General features: G+C 46.1%; 1 protein-coding gene across 1 annotated transcript; it reads right to left on the bottom strand.

Annotated features, from left to right (window-relative positions):
* Nucleotides 1-1,792: 1,792 nt before the first annotated feature.
* Nucleotides 1,793-7,455, bottom strand: fgf18a (fibroblast growth factor 18a). The gene is made up of 5 exons (XM_068740195.1): nucleotides 7,424-7,455; nucleotides 4,179-4,218; nucleotides 3,858-4,035; nucleotides 2,205-2,311; nucleotides 1,793-2,065 (listed from the first exon to the last, which is right to left on the bottom strand). The coding sequence occupies exons 1-5, from the start codon at nucleotides 7,453-7,455 to the stop codon at nucleotides 1,793-1,795; spliced, it is 630 nt and encodes a 209-aa protein (XP_068596296.1).
* Between the last annotated feature and the right edge of the window lie 10,973 nt (nucleotides 7,456-18,428).

Here is an 18,428-nt window from a genome sequence, read left to right as displayed (position 1 = left end):
AGTATCACTTATCCCTACGAGAAGTCTACGGTCAACTTTTTTTTTTACATCCACTTTGATTCCGGAGTGTATTTGCAGTCGGCCTCCTACTGTGGAGAGAAGCCTGAATTTCTCGCCACTGCATGGCTTGTCACTTAAAAAGAATCTATGCTCCATTTTGACACCAGCAAGGGCTGCAACCAGTTGAGCTGAGACCATGAAACACTCACGATGCTTGCTGTCGCTGGAAATAAGCTGATGCTGCTCAATGTAAGCGATTATTTTTGACCAATCGATGAATAGGCCGCCAAAGCCAGTTTGCCCATATGTGTAGTGTTAATATGAAGAAAACAGTTTGGAGGCTGGGAGACAGGAAATGTTTCTTTAAGGTTTACTGAGTTGGGGAAAGACTGCTGCACAGAGCTGAAATAAATAAATGAAATAATTTTATCATAATAATTATAGTAACCATCATAGTAAGACTGCTTATTTATGGTTTCTGTCTTCTTTTATATATATACTATATATATAACATTCAATAAATTGTTCCCTTTAATGTTTTTTTTTTTTCTTTTCCTCCTGTGTGTTTATGCGTGACACTTTGGCTTGTTCCACTCAATGTCCTGGTAGCAGCATTCTGTATCCACACTATCACATGGGGAGCATCACCCCCGGGTCATTTCTATAGCAATGCTAATCGACCGGGGCTATGCTTGTCCCCTGCGCTCTGAGCCCAGGGCGTAGTGTCCTCAAGGGGGCTGGGTGTCAGGAGGGAGTCACAAAGAAGTTGTCCAGTTGTCTTTGGTCAGTTGTTTCTGTTTGCCGTAGCTGCTTTTTGGTACAGCTTGAGTTTGCATACATTCTAGTTCCTAAAGCTTTCCGTCCCTGCAGTGTGTTTGTCCCGGGGTCCATGCAGGGACTGGATGGTCCCTTTCCAGAGTCCCTTGAGATCCAGCTTCACTCAGTTGTTGGATCACTCACTCTCACACACACACACACACACACACACACACACACACACACACAGACTATTAGTTACATTTTCTTGCCGCCTAACCTTACAGGGCATTTATTCAGTATGCCACTCCCCCCCCCAATCATTCTGTCACTCATCCTTTTTTTTTTCAGCCATCCTTCCATTCATTCAACAGCCTCACAGGTTCCCACTAATTTAGTCGTGGGACAAATAAGTGCGTCACATGTCAACAATCCATTAATGGTCCTTTGATCGGCGCAGATCATTCCATCTATCCCTTTGTCAACTTTGCTGTCTTCTTTTCCCCCCCCTTCGTCTCTAGGCTTTGCACCCACTCTCTTGTTCAGTCTTTCTTACCCTCGTTCTCGCTCTGTCTCGCTCTCTGGTCCAGGTTGTAATCCCATACCTGACATTGTCCAGCTAGTCCAGAACAGGAGACATGAAGGCCTTGCGTTTTTTTCTGGCTGTGGAATTAAGCCCTTTGTCGAACCCGGGACTCTGGCGGCCTCCCAGATTTCTTTGTTAGTGTTTCTAGCTTGTGAAACGGAGCAGACCAGATCCTTGTAGCTTCCATTGATAGACCAGAGATGCTCCAGTTGGATGAGTGAAGGGAACTAAAATTGAGAGGAATGAACACTAACTAGGGGGCTGTAGTGGCAAATTAGTCAGTGTAAAGCTTAACCCCAAGAATGATTCATCAAGGTTCTGGTCAATGTTTGTCCCAACAAAGGAAGTTGCTCAGTCGTGCATGGCTGAAGTGATGACTGGGTTTGCCATTGGCAGGCTCAGGTCAAGGCTTTGGATGCCATGAGAGTGGGGTGCAAGCATTAGCCACTACTAGCGGGGCCCGGTAGCACGCACCCTCTTGCCCCGCTTGCTGATGGTGGTGAAGCGGAAGGGTGTGGTGAGGTCAGGCTGCTCCCCGGGGGGGAAGCGCTTCATGAAATGTACATCCTGCTGGTTGGGAAGTGTGTGGGGGCCACGGCGAGGACGGCCTCTTTTAGTGAAGCCCACATACCAGCCTGAGTAGCGCGCTGACATCAGAGCTGTGTAGTGGTTTTCCAGAACCTTTTCCACAAAAACGCAGTCTGCGCTTCGATTGCTGGCCTTCTGAGAGAGCAGAGAAACCGCAGACAGACACACACGCACATTGGAAGAAACACAGAGAGGGTGGTCAGGGTCAGAAAACTATAGCACACTCTTGATGTTCATGATAAAGGCCTCTGAAATGACAAGATAGTGCTCTCACCTTTCCTACAAGCTTGCCGCGCCGGTTCATACATAGGTAGAAATTGGTTTCTTTGCCCCGAATTCTCACCTGGCTGCCAAAGGTGTCAGCCTCCACTACGAGCTGGGCTTGTGAAGGGACATACAGAGGGACAGACAGACATTAGAGCCACAGGCATTGCAGAGACGAATAGTCTTTTGTCTGAAGTATTTCAAAGGTTTTTTTTTTTCAGTTGTATCACACAAATGTTAGGGGTGGATAAGATTATGCTAATGCTAACTTTTCCTCTTGCATCTTTGCATCTTGTGCGAGGCCACCGAGCTGTGACAAAGAACAATATCGTTGATTTCACCAGCAAACCTACTGCCAAAAAGCGTGACGATAATTGTGCAGCTCACCAGCCGCCATGAAATTGGATTTGCCTTTAAACCAGATAAGGCGTTCACGTTGAATCACGGCATTGGATTTTATTAAATGTCCTGATAAATCACAGGCCGACGTAAGTGTCTCTCGCTTGGACAGATGGTTGTCGGATAAGAGCGGTCACACACGTGGATGGGGAGGCTGCTGGCCACAAATGGGCCTCATAAAACAGATAACAGCCAAGAGTAGACGGGAGCATGGTGGGCCGAGCTGAGCGGGACACCACTCAGACTGAGTGTCTGTGATAGTGTTGTTTTAAGGTGTGTGTGTGTTGTGCGCACACACACACACACACACACACACACACACACACGTGCACACCTCGTGTATTTGTATGTGTGCTTGCAGGTGCATGCGTGTTCGTCCTTCCGGGCAATTATGCCTCACCAACTGCACATCTTCAGAGAGCGCTTGTGCCTGTTTAAAAATAAATCCTGAAAATGGTTCCGACATGACCTCAGTCAACAAAAGGGGTCAAGAGAAATCAATAACTGCCTCCCTCCTCTTCTCTCTTCCCCGCACTCTCTTCCTGTCTTCCTTCTGCTCTATCCCATCGTCTTTCGACCTTCATGCATACATGTCCTTTCTGTGCTGTGCATTGTGTGTGTGAGCTACTTGTCATGTTTTTGAATGGATGGAAGTGTTACTATCGGCTCACACACACACACTGAAGTATGAACTGGAGCTCGATGGCTTGGCTTTCTTCCGTCCGCTGATTTTGTGTGTGGTTTAAGAATGGGCTAGATGTCATTAGACAGAGAAAGATGGAAGGAGTGGGGGGATGGACAGAGGGAGTGGGAGGGAGGGAGAGGATGCCTGCTGTTTAAAATCCATAGGAGACAACGGGGAGGATGAGAAATCAATGGATGGATCGATGAAGGAGATGAATTTCTAACACTCGCTCCAACACTACCTGCCAGGCTTCTCTCTCAAACTCACTTCTCTCTCTCTCTCCCACCCCCCACCCCCCCATGTGAATCATTGAGTCAGCAGCCAGTCGATGAGGTCTTTTTATTCCCAAGACAAGCTCCACTGCCCCTCTGCCAAAGCCTGGAAAGTCGTGTGTGTGTGTGTGTGCCTGCACAGTTGCATTTCGTATTCATTCATGCACACACTTGCTCAACCTTTCAGTCTTTGTACTTGCTGCAATTATTTAGTGTGAGCTTGCATGTGTGTGCAAGTAATAATCTAATATTGCATACACATGCGTACTGAAGTGTGTGTGTGTGTGTGTGTGTGTGTGTGTCTTACCATATTTGTCTCCGTCTTCACCTCGTGCACTGATTCTGCGTCCCAGCACCTGGACATGTTTGCCACTGGTGCGACTGTAGAGCTGGTAGACCCGGTGGTGTCGCCGACTCATGGTGTCTCTCACCTGCGTCTGGTTCTCCACGTGCACACTAAAGTTGACCCCATCTCCACCAAGTACCTGCTGGTGGGGCCAGACGCGCGCACACACACACACACACACACACACACAAACACAGACTCTTGAACAGACATACAAGAACTACACATTTTACCAAAAGGCACATTTTCTCTTCTACTGTAGGAAGGAATGCAGATTCTCACCTGTAATGGGTTGCCCATCACCAGCAACATCTGGATGCATCTGAAAATATCCACAGATTAGTTAAGAAATAAGTAAGCAACACTGAAATGTTAGAATAATCCTGCGACGGCATCATTTCCATTGCTTTCTCCTCTGCTGTTCTTTCTGCTCATCGCTTTTCCTCAATTGGCGATTACTCACACAGCTGTGTGTGTGTGTCTGTGTGTGTGTGTGTGGCTGGCAGAGAGACCTGACAGACAGACAGGCAGATGTCCAGGGATCAGCAGACAGACGACACCCAGAACGGTGTTTATCGTTCTGCCACGAGTCTTCAGTCCAAACTCACTTTCTGACCCGTTGACTTTAGTCACACCGAAATCTGGCCTCCAAATGACCTGATTTGGACTGTGCCGAAATAGCACGCATGCCGAGACAACTAGAGCATGTTTTGGTTCGGACATCTGACGGAATGGACCGGCGTATTTGGCTGCCCCGTGTATGTAGACAGCTGGGGCTGGACTACAGGTGCGCTACTTCCCTGTGATGTGGCTTTGGAGAGCGGCGAAACTGTGGTCACATTTGGAAATGGAAGGAATAAGTGGAGAACATGACCTCTCGAAACATGTGGAAAGATGATTTATGGAGGAAAATGAGGTGGCGTTGCATCAGATTTAATATATAGAGCCCGTTAAAAATATAGCTTTAGCTTATTATTTCTAGTTGACTCTTTGGAGTGTTTGAGAATTTATGATTGGAACAGCTGGTTAAAGCTGCAATTAAAATTCTTCTCACATTATCACATTACTTAATTGACGTTTGGACCTTGACCTTGGATGTATCAAATGTTATTTACAGCTTTAGTGAGGGAGTGTTTGCGTTGTGTAAAATCTCCTCTGGCAGTCCTTGAACTGCTCTATTTTTCGCGGCTGAAGACTTGAAGTTCAATTCTACGAATTTCATCTTTCCCCACCTTTGTTTTTAGCCGTCTCTCTGCATGTGTCTTCTCTCTATTTCTCTGACTTGTTGTCCTCCTTATCTCGCCTCTGCCTTATCGCGCTCGCCCTGTCTCTCTGTCCACACTGCCTTTCTCCTATCGTGTCCTGCCTCCCATCCTTCTTTCTGTTTGAGGTTAGGGGGGGGGGGGGGGGGGGCTTCTCCACACTGTCATGGGCATGCACACAGATGTGCAGATGTGTGCATGGTGTATTGGCGTACAGGAGGACTGGGCAGCTGACAGATGGGCCGAGGCAAAGACATGTGCTGCTCAGGGTGTGAGATAGAGGGAAGGAGACTGAAAAGTACACAAAGGCATTGGTAGAAGGCAGGACAAAATAAAGAGGAGGAAATGGAGCAAAAGAAACCTGACGGGACCCGGACGTTATGTGGAGATGAAATCGGAAAGAATGAGCAGATCAGCAGGTGTGAGGAGGAGGAGTGAAGGGTCAAAAAAGAGTGAGAAATGTTCTGAAGATAAATAATGGGTATGAAAGAGGAGGGGTTTCAACTCATGACTAACAAACGCATTTCGACCCTCTTGAATCCTTTCTCTCTATACTAATCGCTCCTGTGTCCGGAGCTGATGTGTTGGCCCCTGAACCCATCTTCACAGATACCCCAGGAACTGCAGTGGAGGGTTGGCCGTCGCGTTTTGTCTGCGCAGCCCAAAAAACCTGGGCGCCTGTGCATTGTGAGGACTCTCAGCTGTTAAAACACGGCGGCTGCACTGCTGCCGAGGACACTGCAGGAAAAGTGCCTCTGCGCTGGATTCCCCGGCTCCCAGAAAAACCACAGACACTCCATATTATGCCAGCCACAGAGAGAAAGAGTACAGAGGGAATGAGGGAGACCGGATCAGCCAGCTGTGGGGGGGAGGGATGAGAAAACGTGAGAATAAGAGAGCGCTGAGTAAAATTTGAGAAAAGTAAAGACGGGAGGAGGTATGGAGAAAGGGAAAGCCTGGTGCACCTTGGCCTGCAGCCAAAGCAAGCAAGGGTCTGACATCATAAACCTGCATCCCAGCAGATCGACCATATGGAGGTTGCGGTTAGATGAGCGGACCTCAGCGCCGAGGACCGTTCAGCAGCGTGGAGTGAAAGCGGTTGGCCTGGTGGGATGCAGCGCGGAGCGGCGGTTTCAGCTGTGTGTAGCAGTGGTTAGGGTGGTAGGCCAACGCTGGAACAGAGAGCTTCAACACGACGCAAACGTTTCAGCTGTTCCGCGGCGGGCCTCGCTGAAGAACGGCGGTCAGGCCAGTGGGCGTGTGAGCGTGGCATTAGCCGTAACGAGGCCCATGGTGGAGCAATGGTTAGGGGGAAACCGAAGGCCTTGACATGGAGCTTGTGGCTTTAGGAGGAGAGCAGTAACAGGTTGCTGTGGCAAAAAGCCCTTGGCTTTCCTCGCTGGCTGAGCGCTCTCAGTTGGTAAAATAGTGAAGTGGCTGTGGTCAATGTGAAATGGAGGAAATGAATGGAAAGATGACTGACCGTAAAAATACCTAAATGAAAACCAGCAGACTAAACAGGGGAGACTGTTTCATCCAAAATCCTGCCAGGGGCACCGCCGGTCATTTATTTAATAATTCATTACCTTTTATCTGAGCAAGCATCTGTGGAAAAACGAGGTGGGTACGTGCAGAGTGCGAGGGAAAACGCAGATGGGGAGAGAGAAAGCAGCAGCACACACCCTGTCCAGGTTGTCTGAGGAATGAGAACTATCTGGAGATGACTGCCATCTGGGAGAAGTACAGCCGACGCAAAGAAAGAAAAATAAATCCCTCGGCTTTTAACAAGACACACCTCAAATGGGCAAACTCAAGCCCCCCGACTTTGTATCCTCCCTTAGATTTGCTCTTGGCAATTTGTCATTTTCCTAACCCACTAGATAAAGCCGGTGTTATTCGACTCAACTTCTGAAACATTTTCAATGGGGGGGGGTCAAGGCATTTTCTTGGTGATGGGAAAGTGGCCTTTTCTAAGTCCGCTTGGTCATCCCTGCAGTAAGTGCAGATGGTGATGGAGATGTTTATGGCAGCTTTTATGAGTAACAGGGCCCTGAGTCTGACCCAGTGACCCCGAACTGTCAGCCAATCAAAACAGGCCCTTCCATGGCATGTTTTCTATGGGGGCTGATGAGGAGTGATGTAATCCTTAGACGCTGCAACCTTCCTTTCCATCATTTTGGTCAGTGGCCTATCGTGAAACTTATTTAACAAAAAAACAAAAACGAGACAAGAGTATGAAATGATCAAGTGATAAAAGTGACTTACAAGACGGTCAGCGTGGAAAGAAGGGGCCACATTGCGTCCCTCCTCCACTATGGGACTTGGCCCCGAGACAGTCTCCTCGCTCGGTCTGAGCCAGTCAGACGGTCCGGAGAGTTCCTCTCTTGTGTTGTGAATCCGCGTGAAGTTGCGCAGGGTCCAAGCGTCAGCCGACACTCCCGTTGGCATCGGCGGCTGCGTGTCCCGGCTCCCCAGGCGTATAGATCAATGGGTATGCGCGTGCAATGTGGGTATGAGGCTGGGTTAACTCTGCCAGTATGACGGCAAGGCAACCTTTAACAGCTGTCCAGAGCGGTGGAGAGGACGGATGGGCGGGGGGAGCAAAGAGGGGAAGGGGGGAAGGGGGGTGGGGGGGGGGGGGGGGGGGTGATGGGGCTTTGAAAGATGCGTTCCCCCCCCCCCGACGAGGAGAGGAACAGGTGAACGCGCGTTCACGCCGAGTCCGATCGACCTCACTGACCCTCCGAGTGATGCTTTAGCCCCGTGAACAGATGCGGTATGTTTGGTATCCAGTGCGTAACGTCTCGGCTCGACAGCACGCTGGAGCGGGACTCCCAAATAAATCCCGGCGCCCGGAGAGGATTAGAGAAAGTCAAGTGTCTGTTCCAGCACAGACGGGACCACCGGCCAGTTCAGTCCCAGCAGACCCCGGTTAGGAGCTTTTGGAGATGCGCTATCTGGTTTGGCTGGTGGAGAAAACGGCGAGCTGGAGACGGGGGCTCTGCGGACGCAGGGTAATGCAGGGCGGTCTCGGTCATGACTGCGCCCCCCCCCCCCCCCCCACATACAAACACACTGGCTCAGGTGACACCAACCAACAGTGTCCGATGGAGAAGGTGATTAAGGTCCCGGAGCGGTCCAGCTCAGAGGGGTATATGGAGAGTGCTGAATGAGAATGGGAGGGGGAAATACAAGGGAAGGAAAGCCCAGGGGGGGCGGCGGGGGGGGGCTCGAGAGGATGGGAACAGCTGTCACCGGAGTGGCGGACGCAGCAAGGAAATAACGGCCGCGCGTTGCACCTGATTATCCCCCGACCTCCACGCTCGTCTCAGCCGCTGGTTGCCGCCTGGCTGCAGGAGTCCTCCCCGCGCCCCCCCGACACAACAGCAGCCAAAACACTGCGCGATGACATCACCCCCAAAATGTTTGAAGGGGAAAATGCAATCCGATCTTCTTATTTATTTTTTTTAAAGGTAGAAAGTTTAAAGCAGTTTCTCTGGAAGGGGGGGGGGGGGTGAATACTAAAGTCTCCTCCTTCCGAGAAAAGCGAACTCCGCGATGGAGAAGAGAAGAGCTTTGCAGCTATCTGGAGAAATGAAAGTTAAAACGCTCCTGGAAACGTGTTTACTCAAAATCGCACTGACAGATCGGCTCCCAGTCCAGAGCCTGCACCATCCTCCCCCCCCTTGTAGTGCCTCTGCTTCATCCAGTCACCCGGGGAGAATAACGCATGCGTTTTATCCACTTAACGACTACTATGCAGAGCAGATCCTTCTCGCGTTCAGAAATTCCGAGTTTTCCTTCCGTTAAAAAAAAAAGAAGCTCTTCTCTTCTTGAGGGGGGGCTGCTGCACAGGAGAGGCGCGTCGGCCGGCACAGACCTCACTCCGCGAAAAACCCCAACCAGATTTTAACAGACGCGGATCAATCCTCCCTCCCACCTCTCCCTCTCTCTCTCTCCCTCTCTCTCTCTCTCTCTCTCCCTCCCTCTCTCTCGAACACACACATGCACACTTATTGAATCAAAATGGGATTAGTCGGTCTTTATACCGTGCCGACCCAACTTGCAGTGCAAAGATATCTACGTGAACAAGTGTTCTGTTTTATGTGTGTGATAAATACGCGAGATGCCACTTATCATATTTACAGTGCCTTAGTTCGATGATTTGTTTTTTGCAACCCCCCCTTTGGTATTTTCTGAGTTTCCATCTCTTTTTCATCTATTGTCTGTTTCTGTAAAGCCAGGAAAAACGAGTTGTTGGTCTTGAAAGTGCGCCCGACAGAAAGGGAAAGTGGCAAATTCCTGAAACGGAGACACCTGCCTTGCTCAAGAGTGAACATCTGCCTGCAAACCAAACAGACGTCTCGCCCTCCAGCATCTCCTCGCAGATGATCTCGCATTGCAGCCCCGGACTCAGAGAGGGGTGGGATGGCAGTGCGCGCACACACACACACACAGCGCTCAGAGTCACCGCGCTTTCCAGCGATGCATTTTGACTCCCCATTTCATAACTTTTAAGTTAAACCTTAAGAGGGAAAAATGAAACGGAGAATGAGAGACAGTCGGGAGGGCGGTATGTAAGCACGGTCACGGATCCAAAACGAACATTTCTCAGGGATTTCGGCAGCAACGCCCGCTCTGCGCTCCCAAAACTCTCTCTCACCGCCGCACAACCGCAGACGGTCAGCCAAGCCAATACAACACTCTTGCCATACCTTTCACACACACACACACACACACACTTACTCCTCAATTCCCTCTAGCTGTGTGTGAGTGTGAGTGTGCGTGTGCGCATGTGACAGAATTGGGAGGGGGGTTGGCCTCATTCATCAGGGGCAGTTATTCTGGCTCCAAGAGTCGGCCTATTATTTTCAACATTGTACTTTACACACGCACACACACACACGTCTTGCAACTGGACAGGGGCGTGCTGAGATGGGTCTGGGTATTGTGGTTGAATGCCTTTCTAAGTCATGCTCCATATAGACGAGCCTCTGGCCTTCTTTCCTACGACTGGCTCTCTCTGCCCTTGCACCTGTGTCTGGGAGCTTTTTTTCAGAGCTCACCACGCTGCTGCAAGGGATACAAGTGCAAATGTTGTGGAGAGGGATTTGCACCACATTCTGGTGATGAGGCATGAGCCCGTCTGGTACTCTTAAATCCAGATGGAGGGGGTTCAGAGTGGGGAGTATATCACATCCTGGTACAACCGTGGGGTGTAGGATAGAAGGCAGAAGAGCCCAACTCAATCGGCACAGAAAGATCGATACAACAGTCGTAGATTTTATGACAGCGGTAACTTTATCTTAAGGTCTGTGGTGAGATCGTTTTACTTCTATTCTAAAGGTAACATTTCTATTATACTAAAACAAATTTCTGGGAAACAAGACATCTGGCTCAACACATTTTGAATAAAACAGGAAAAGACATTCTATTTTATTTTATTCTATTAAATTCTATATTGATCCCATTTACACTGCAGGGATCTATAGACGGGGTTAACAACATACTGGTAGAAACATTCAAACCTTTTGCTGATTTCTTGCCAAACAAAACCTTCAGCAAATCTTAGAAATGACCTAAAGCTCACTCCATTGGAGGAGTTGGTTAAATCTGAAGATGTCTGACAGGTGTTTAATAAAAAAGTGTTTCTTACTTTGTACTCACTCTAACCCAATAAATAAAGTTTTCATACTAACCCGATTCACTCACCCCCCCCTTCTCCCACCCTACTCACTATCTGACCTCCCCATCTTTCTCTCTAATCTGGCCAGCTCTTTTTTTGTAATCTGCTCAAAATGTCCTTCCCTTTGATTGTAGTCAGCATATTGATTGCCCATGTCTTTGCCTCTGCAGCTCCTGCCTATTGACCCATAGCTAAAACACACACACACACATGGATACCCTCATTCCGTCCCCTTCACACACTCGTACAGCTTCCATTCCATATTACCTGGACATTTACTATTGTATGTACCCTCAGTTGTGTTGAATAGATGTGGCATTGATGGACGTTATGCCTTTGTGCTCTTCTTTCGATTCATTAAAGTGAATGAGACCCGTGTGTGTGTGTGTGTGTGTGTGTGTGTGTGTGTGTGTATTGCCATGTAGCTGTTGTAGATATGGGTCCAATAGCGGTTTTACTGTGTGTTTCTCTCCCTCTCCCTTTGACTGGGCCTGCAGGCTTCTGCTTCCAGGGAGTCTGATCAATATGGCCATTCTGTCTAGCAATTAACATCGATCAGCGCTCGTCAATACTCTCAGCACCCAGACAAAGACCCAGGGTGCATTGCGTCCGCTTGCCCTTTCCCTATCACAGCCCAACAAATCCCTAAACAGCACTCTCATTATATGAGGGCATTCTGGCCTGACCTCAAGGTCATCATGGTGGAGAGGCACTTTGTGCTGGACTCTAGGCTATGGGTGATTGGAGGGGAGCCTCATGTAGAGCTTGGGGCGTTCTGAGCTGCTGGCCAGTTGTTAAATCAACATGATAGTTGTCTGTACACGTGTCTGTGTTCAGGTGCGAATCCACCAAAGATCTTCCTTAGTTTGGATGAACTTGTGGATTTGATTAACACCTGCAGACATGGAACTTCACATCAGATATTGAAATGTCACTTTCACATTGGATTCTGAGATAGATACGCAAGTCTGTCAATCATCGTCCAAGCTGTTCCCCAATGTGTAAATGTATAAGACACGTAATAAAGGTCCTTTGAAGACAGGGGGCCTATACAAAGTCGAGGAATATGTACAATATGCTGGGCTTTGAAATAAGAGCATGTTTGCCACTTGTCTGAGCTATGATGGCCTCAACAGCTGCTACTAAGTGAGATCAGGAATTCATTAGCAGAGAGCTATTTTGTAGCGATCGCCACCAGATCTTGGAACGAGCTGCAAAGCAAAAATATTGTTCTTATTAGCGGCGATGTTGGTGGTGAACTGCCTGCTCCCATCTCTCACTAAAGCGGATCCAGTGAATATGAACGTTTTACGCTCGGCCCTCCAAGAATTCAATGCAGCTGCTGTCTGTATGCGTCGCCAAGAAGAAATAGTGGGATAACTTGAACAGTTTAAACTTGGAAGGTTTCATGCTACTTTGGATTAGTGGCCAGATTATAATTCATGCAAGATAGTTGGTTGATGTTGTGTAAAATCTTTTTTTTTTTTTTTGCAGCCTGAATTGTGCCCATGCAGTTAGTCGTGTTCTTCTGGGGGTACACTTGCCTCCTTGGGATACATCGTATGACTTTCATTAGAGAGGTGATTCAGCTGCTTCAAGTTTCGTGGGAGTCTATTGTCATATTTTTGGATGACATCTACCCAAACTATCAAATAATACAAAACATCTGTTCCTTCCAGATTAACTATGTGCATAATAATGACCTGATCCAACGGCGTATGAGATCCAGCAGCGAGACCTTCTCATTTTCATCTCTCTTTGCCATCTGTGCGAGACTGCTTGTTGAAGTTTGGACACTTTGCATTGATGCAGTGGTTTATGTAAAAAGAATCAAACATGGAAAGCACAATTTTTATGCAGATGGAACAAATATATATACCGGCATCATCAGGATCTCAGACAGGAATCAAGAACCTCTGACGATCCAATTGAGTTAAATTAAAGACGGGAATTAATTTAAATAGCAGGGAATGAATCTGAATGTGTGATTTGACATTATGACGCACTGAACTAAAGATGGATGATATTATACATCATGCTGTCTGACACTGATTGGTAGAGAAGAAGAAGTTAATAGCTTTTGACCAATGAGGTTGCACATAAATATGCAGCACTGAGTGACTGGTAGAAGTTTGTTCAATTATGGTCCTTGTGGTTTTTGCATGTTTGATTCAGCGAGAGTGTCTTGACCCTCAGTGACAGACTGTACGCTGAGTGTTTAGAGTTCATGTGTGTGTGTGTGTGTGTGTGTGCCCGTGACAGAGTGAGAGTGTTACTCCATGCCTAATGTTGTGAACAACAGCTTGTGTCTTGTGTGGGATGCTGGTCTAGCGTGTGTTTTATGTTCTCCAGGTTCAGGTACTCGTGATGGAATCCATGATGGTTGTAGTCTTCACTCCTGTCGTCTTTTCTGTTCCCATCTTCCTGCCATCCGTCTTTCCATCTGCTTGCGCTTCCATCCTCCTCCCTGCTCCTCCACTACTGCTCCCTCTCACTGGGTCTACTTCCCTCTCATTCTGCTTTTTTTTCTTTCTCCTTGCCACCGGGCAGTGCAGGAACTGTAATGTTTATGAAGGCCTTTAATCTGCTATGTAAATGCCCTGGCAACACATCCCATCATTACTCATGTCAATAAAGTACCTACAAATTGACATGTCACAGTGGGAAAGCAAGAGGCAGAGGAAGAGAGGCAGAGGAGGGGGGGGGTCACTATACACACACTCTTCCTCATTCCCCCCCCCCACACACCAACTGCATTTTCTCCTTTTTTTCTTTCCTCAGTCTCCATTTGCTCATCTCAAATTTGTCATTTCTTTCATATTTTTTTTCCACCCATGGCTCTTTTCCCTCTCCTCTGTATCCGTTTCTCTCCGGCTTCCTTTGACTCCTGCCAGATGCCCAGGTGGTGGTCAATTACAGCACAATTCTTTTTGGAATAACAAAAGCATACTTAAACTTGTTCCACTGAGACTATTTTAGGAAGACTCCTCTGTTTGGTGGAAACTGGGTGATTGGGTGAGAGAGAGAAAGAGTTGCAGATCCTGAAAACTAAGGATGAATAAAGCAGGGCAGCTGTGGGAGCTGTATGTTGTAGTCCTGCACAAGTTGTTGTTCATAATGCAGACATGTTTTTGCATTCATGAATCCACGTGCAATTAACACACATGCCTCTTATTCCCTTCAGCAATCCCTCACTTTCACAGTTCACCTTCCCATTTGAGCCCTTATCCTAGATTTCTACCGCCCAGTCGGCTGAGGTCATTCCCGAGTTTTCACTCATCCTTCTCAAGTCCTTCCGTTTTTTTCTATTCCTTTCCTAAGGGGCAAACTACATTGTACTCAAATACTGTTCTCCCACCTCTGCCCTTCACTTCTGCAGCTGTAGTCTTGCATCCCGGTGAAAATCCTCATTTGTAAGACAAATATTACAACAAATTAAGCAGCAAAACAAAGGGTGGGTGTCTGCCTGACGTCAGCCTGCATTTCATTAGCAGCCGCTACGCTAACGCCTTCCATATGGAGAAGCCTGCAGGGTAGCCCCCTGCTGCCCAGCCCCAGCCTAGCTCAGCCCAGCGTGGCCCAGTTCAACTTGGTTGCCACGGTCTGCCCCCACCCCGAGTCTCGCTCAGCCCCCAGTTTGGACCCCATCCGGGCCCCTGCCATTATGTCATCTTTAATTTGGGCTTGTCACACATCACCTGACACCTACCCCCGTCATGCTGTAACCTTTTGTCCCGTTGGAGTGAAAAACCACTCCAGAGGCTTTCTCCCTCTCCTTTTTTTTCTTCCACTTTGCCTGTTGTTTTATTCTCCCTTTTCTTTTCCTTCTTGCTCTTACTCACGCACTCTTTCCCCTGCCCTCACACGCTGCTTGCTGTCTTCTATCATTCCCTCCCTTCCTCCCTGCCACTTCTCACTCCGTGTTGCCCCACCTGCCTCTCCCTGCTGCCCTTTGTGTTTCAGACGTACATGTTTTTGCAAATGTGTGTGATGGATTCTGACAGGAATCTGATGGCACCGCACCTCAGTCGGCCATAACCCATTACCTAGCCCCCCCCCCCCCCCCCCCTACAGATGCGCTGTGTGATTGAGATATATGAGAAGTGACAGTCAGAGGAAAAGTAAAGCATCCTGGAAAGAGCTAAGTTATAGCACATGACAGAACTCTGGAGTCCGACTGGAGTGTTGGACAGAGCTTTGGACTTCTGGAGAGCAGTTGGCCCATATGGCTGTCTACTGTGATGGAAATATGAAATGTGACGGATTCCTGGAATTTGAAAAGATGATGAAGGATGGAGATGTAAGAACAAAGAAAGAGATGAGCGGAAACAAGCAGACAATAAAATATCAATGAAAACAAGCGTGAATTTACGTGTTCAGTGTGGGTTGAATCAAAGGTGTGCACCAGTGGGAACTATAGGTGTGTTAATATTCGGATTCTAATTCTGTCTGATATTACTAACTAGTTTATAGACATTTGTGTCTGATGTGTGTTTTTTTCAATGGCCAGTGTGAGTTATTCTGCTTGGAACAGTGTGGGTTTCGGGGCGTCTCTGGTAGCTGTCCCTCATCGCTGCTCTGTTCCCCAGGTCTCTGCTGATAGCGTCACTTTGTCCTCTTGTTATGCTCCGCTGCAATATTCTATTCTATTCTACTGACTTTACACCAATTTATTAAGTTTCCCTCACCATCATTATCAAACAAATTTTAAAAAATGTCTCTTTGACTTATTGAGAATTTCTCTATTTTTTTAATTAACCAATTATATTATAGATGGCCAATCAGTATGTTCAATATTAAATCCTATATTGACAACATCCAATCACTCTCTCACACCACCGTAGTCGGTGTTAAGGATTGAACAGCATACCAGCTTGGGTGTCTGCAGTATGACAGGGTATTCAGAGGGTCATCCTGTATCCCAGTGGCAGCACTGGGATACAGGATGTTTTAAAATGAGGACAAATTTTGAAGGATTTTTTTTTTCTGATTTTGATAATCAGTAGTTTTTATTTAAGCAGTCAATATTTTTTTTTGGAAAACAATCGAGTGTAATCCAATGTCAAAATTGAAAGTTGTCTTTCCCATATTTTATCTTGTTTTATTGTTAATTTCATGCATGTTCATCTTAGTGTTGGCATATAGTGTGGCTATAGTTTAAGTAACGTAGCACTTCCACTGAGTCGGTGTGATATTGTATTAATTCATTGTTTAATATTGAGAGACAGTCAAGAGTAACTTTATGGACATTAAGCTTAATAGGAAGCCATTTTCAGGATGAGGACAGTAAAGCAGATGCTTTAACCTGATTTTATGGTTGAGCACTGACAGGCAAACTGTTTATCTATAAATGCAACACTACATTCATATTGAATACTTGAATATTATCCACGTTTATTATTCTGAAGATTGCTATCAAATTATGTGCATATATCTTTTTTTTATAGATTGCATTAATGCGATTTAGAATTTGGTTTGGTCACTACAGTATTACTTGTGACCCCAATAGTCTATCTTAAGAAAGGCAAAGTGTGCTAAAGTAATCTATTGTCACCCCACTATTGAATCTTATAATTCCTCTACAAACCAATCGAGGCCTGACTCAACGATTAGAGCAAAAACAATGTCATTAATGCGGTGACATTGTGACAGCTGAATCAGCACCATGGACAGCACTAAGCATCAAACAAGCAGGACAGCAGCTTACAGTACATAAATGTACTCTGTGCCAACAAAACAGGAGTTATGGTACAGGCACACACAGATGAAAGCTGTTTGAGCCACAAATAATATCATATTAACACAAATGTAGATAATAACCAAAAGCTGACCATCCAGTAAATCTTTGCATCGCCATCCCCTGACACAAAAAAGAAACCACCTTGTAGGTGACCTATTTGAATTCAAAATTGCTAATTTAATTGAGAAGTTATGGGGTTGTGAGAATTTTTTTGGATTTGCTCAGATGTATTCTTTCCTTTTTTTTTGACTGTCATAAACAGCCTTCTATTGTTCTGGGTCTGTTTGTTAACATGCACTGGTAGAATTAATGAATTGTAACTATGAAAACCTGTTTTTCTTTTTTCTTTTGTCTCCACATGCAACAAATTTAAACAATATTGAGGTTAGAACTCTAAACTCAAAATACTAAAATCTTTGGTTCTTGTACTTCTTTCTTTGCTGAAGGAGGAAAGCAGCGGCCATCTATGATATGTTCCAGATTCTCCCAGTGGCAGCCATTAAGAGAATTACTGTAAACTGCTTAAAACCTTTTGTCACAACATTCCAGTCATGGCTAGAGGGTTTGTGGCTGCTCCATAAAAATGGAAGAAACAACACTTAACTCGAGGCTCCAGACAAAGATGGAAGTCTGCTTTGTTAGATGTTAAGTGGATGACATCCCTCCCTCCCTTTGTGTTTTCCTATTGTCATTTTTAAATCTTTATCATTTGTGGACAGAATGTATCTAACCACTGAATTTCATCTGGATCGGATCCAGAATCACGTTGGGAAAAAAATAGTACATTTTAACATTGAAAACACCATGTACGGATTCAAAAATCTGTAAAAAATACACAAGCCCAATTCACTTTTACTTTTCATGGTTGGTGTATGAAGATACCGAGAACAATTTAGAACCTTGTGATGATGATCCAGATCACCATGTGGATTATGTCAATCCAATTAGGCGGGGAATGAGGTGAGCAGCGATTTAAAGACCAGTCAAATGATAATATGGATCGCAGGTGTGTCTGCTCCACTCTGCCATTCCGCCCTCTGCCGAGAGAGAAAGAACAGAACGAATGAAAGGAAAGAACAAGAACGCAAATGATCAAGATAAACTAGCCAAAAAACCAAAACCTGACAAAACCTTTGCTTGATTTTAAAAGAATGCAACTCAGACATTTAAAATGTTTTGCAACTAACATTAAATAAGTAATTAAGTATGAAGAATTTACCTATTTACCAAAAAAATAATCAAATATGACAATTACATATACAAACATTTCATGTTGTCATATGCTAACTAATGTTCACTAAATGCACACAGACTCTCACTACTCTTTCCTTCAAGGGCCTCTTCATCTGTACTGGTGGAACTTTTCTCAGATCGCCAGAAGTCTAACCTTGAACTATTAAGGGGAGAGTTTGTTGGAGTCACTAAGGAGCTGGAAAGAAAAATCTGTCAAAATATGTAACGCACATTGATTACAGTCTGTTCATTATGCTGAACTGACAAAATAATAACTTAAACTGAAATAAAACACCATTAAAAATGAATGCTAATGGCCCTAAAAATTACCGTAGTGGAATTTTCTGACATTCTCAGACTACTGCTTTTCCCAGAGCAGTTACTCAATGTGGCTAGTGCTTGGATGTTGTTAAAACACCGCATTGCTGTGGTACACGAGAGAAGCAAAAAAAAAAGACTCCATGTCTGTGAAGATTCTCAGTTACCGAGGTCACAGCAGATCTCCGTGTTGAATGAAGTTAACTGGACTTGTAGGAAAGGCATGAATATGTTTCTCCTTTCATCCAAGGTGTTTCTTGAGTTCTGAGCGGGTGATGCGGAGTTCAAGAAGT

The sequence above is a fragment of the Brachionichthys hirsutus genome, chromosome 6 (genome assembly GCF_040956055.1).
Source record: "Brachionichthys hirsutus isolate HB-005 chromosome 6, CSIRO-AGI_Bhir_v1, whole genome shotgun sequence".
Taxonomy (NCBI): domain Eukaryota; kingdom Metazoa; phylum Chordata; class Actinopteri; order Lophiiformes; family Brachionichthyidae; genus Brachionichthys; species Brachionichthys hirsutus.
This window is presented reverse-complemented; position numbering and strand designations above follow the sequence as displayed.

Bases quoted from the DNA above. Each gene is read 5' to 3' on its own strand.
- fgf18a (XM_068740195.1), bottom strand. From the start codon at position 7,455: ATGTGGCCCCTTCTTTCCACGCTGACCGTCTT. The intron at 4,036-4,178 runs GTGAGAATCTGC...CCCCACCAGCAG, and splicing joins TGATGGGCAACCCATTACAG to GTACTTGGTGGAGATGGGGT. The intron at 2,312-3,857 runs GTAAGACACACA...TCCCTTCACAAG, and splicing joins TGAAGACGGAGACAAATATG to CCCAGCTCGTAGTGGAGGCT.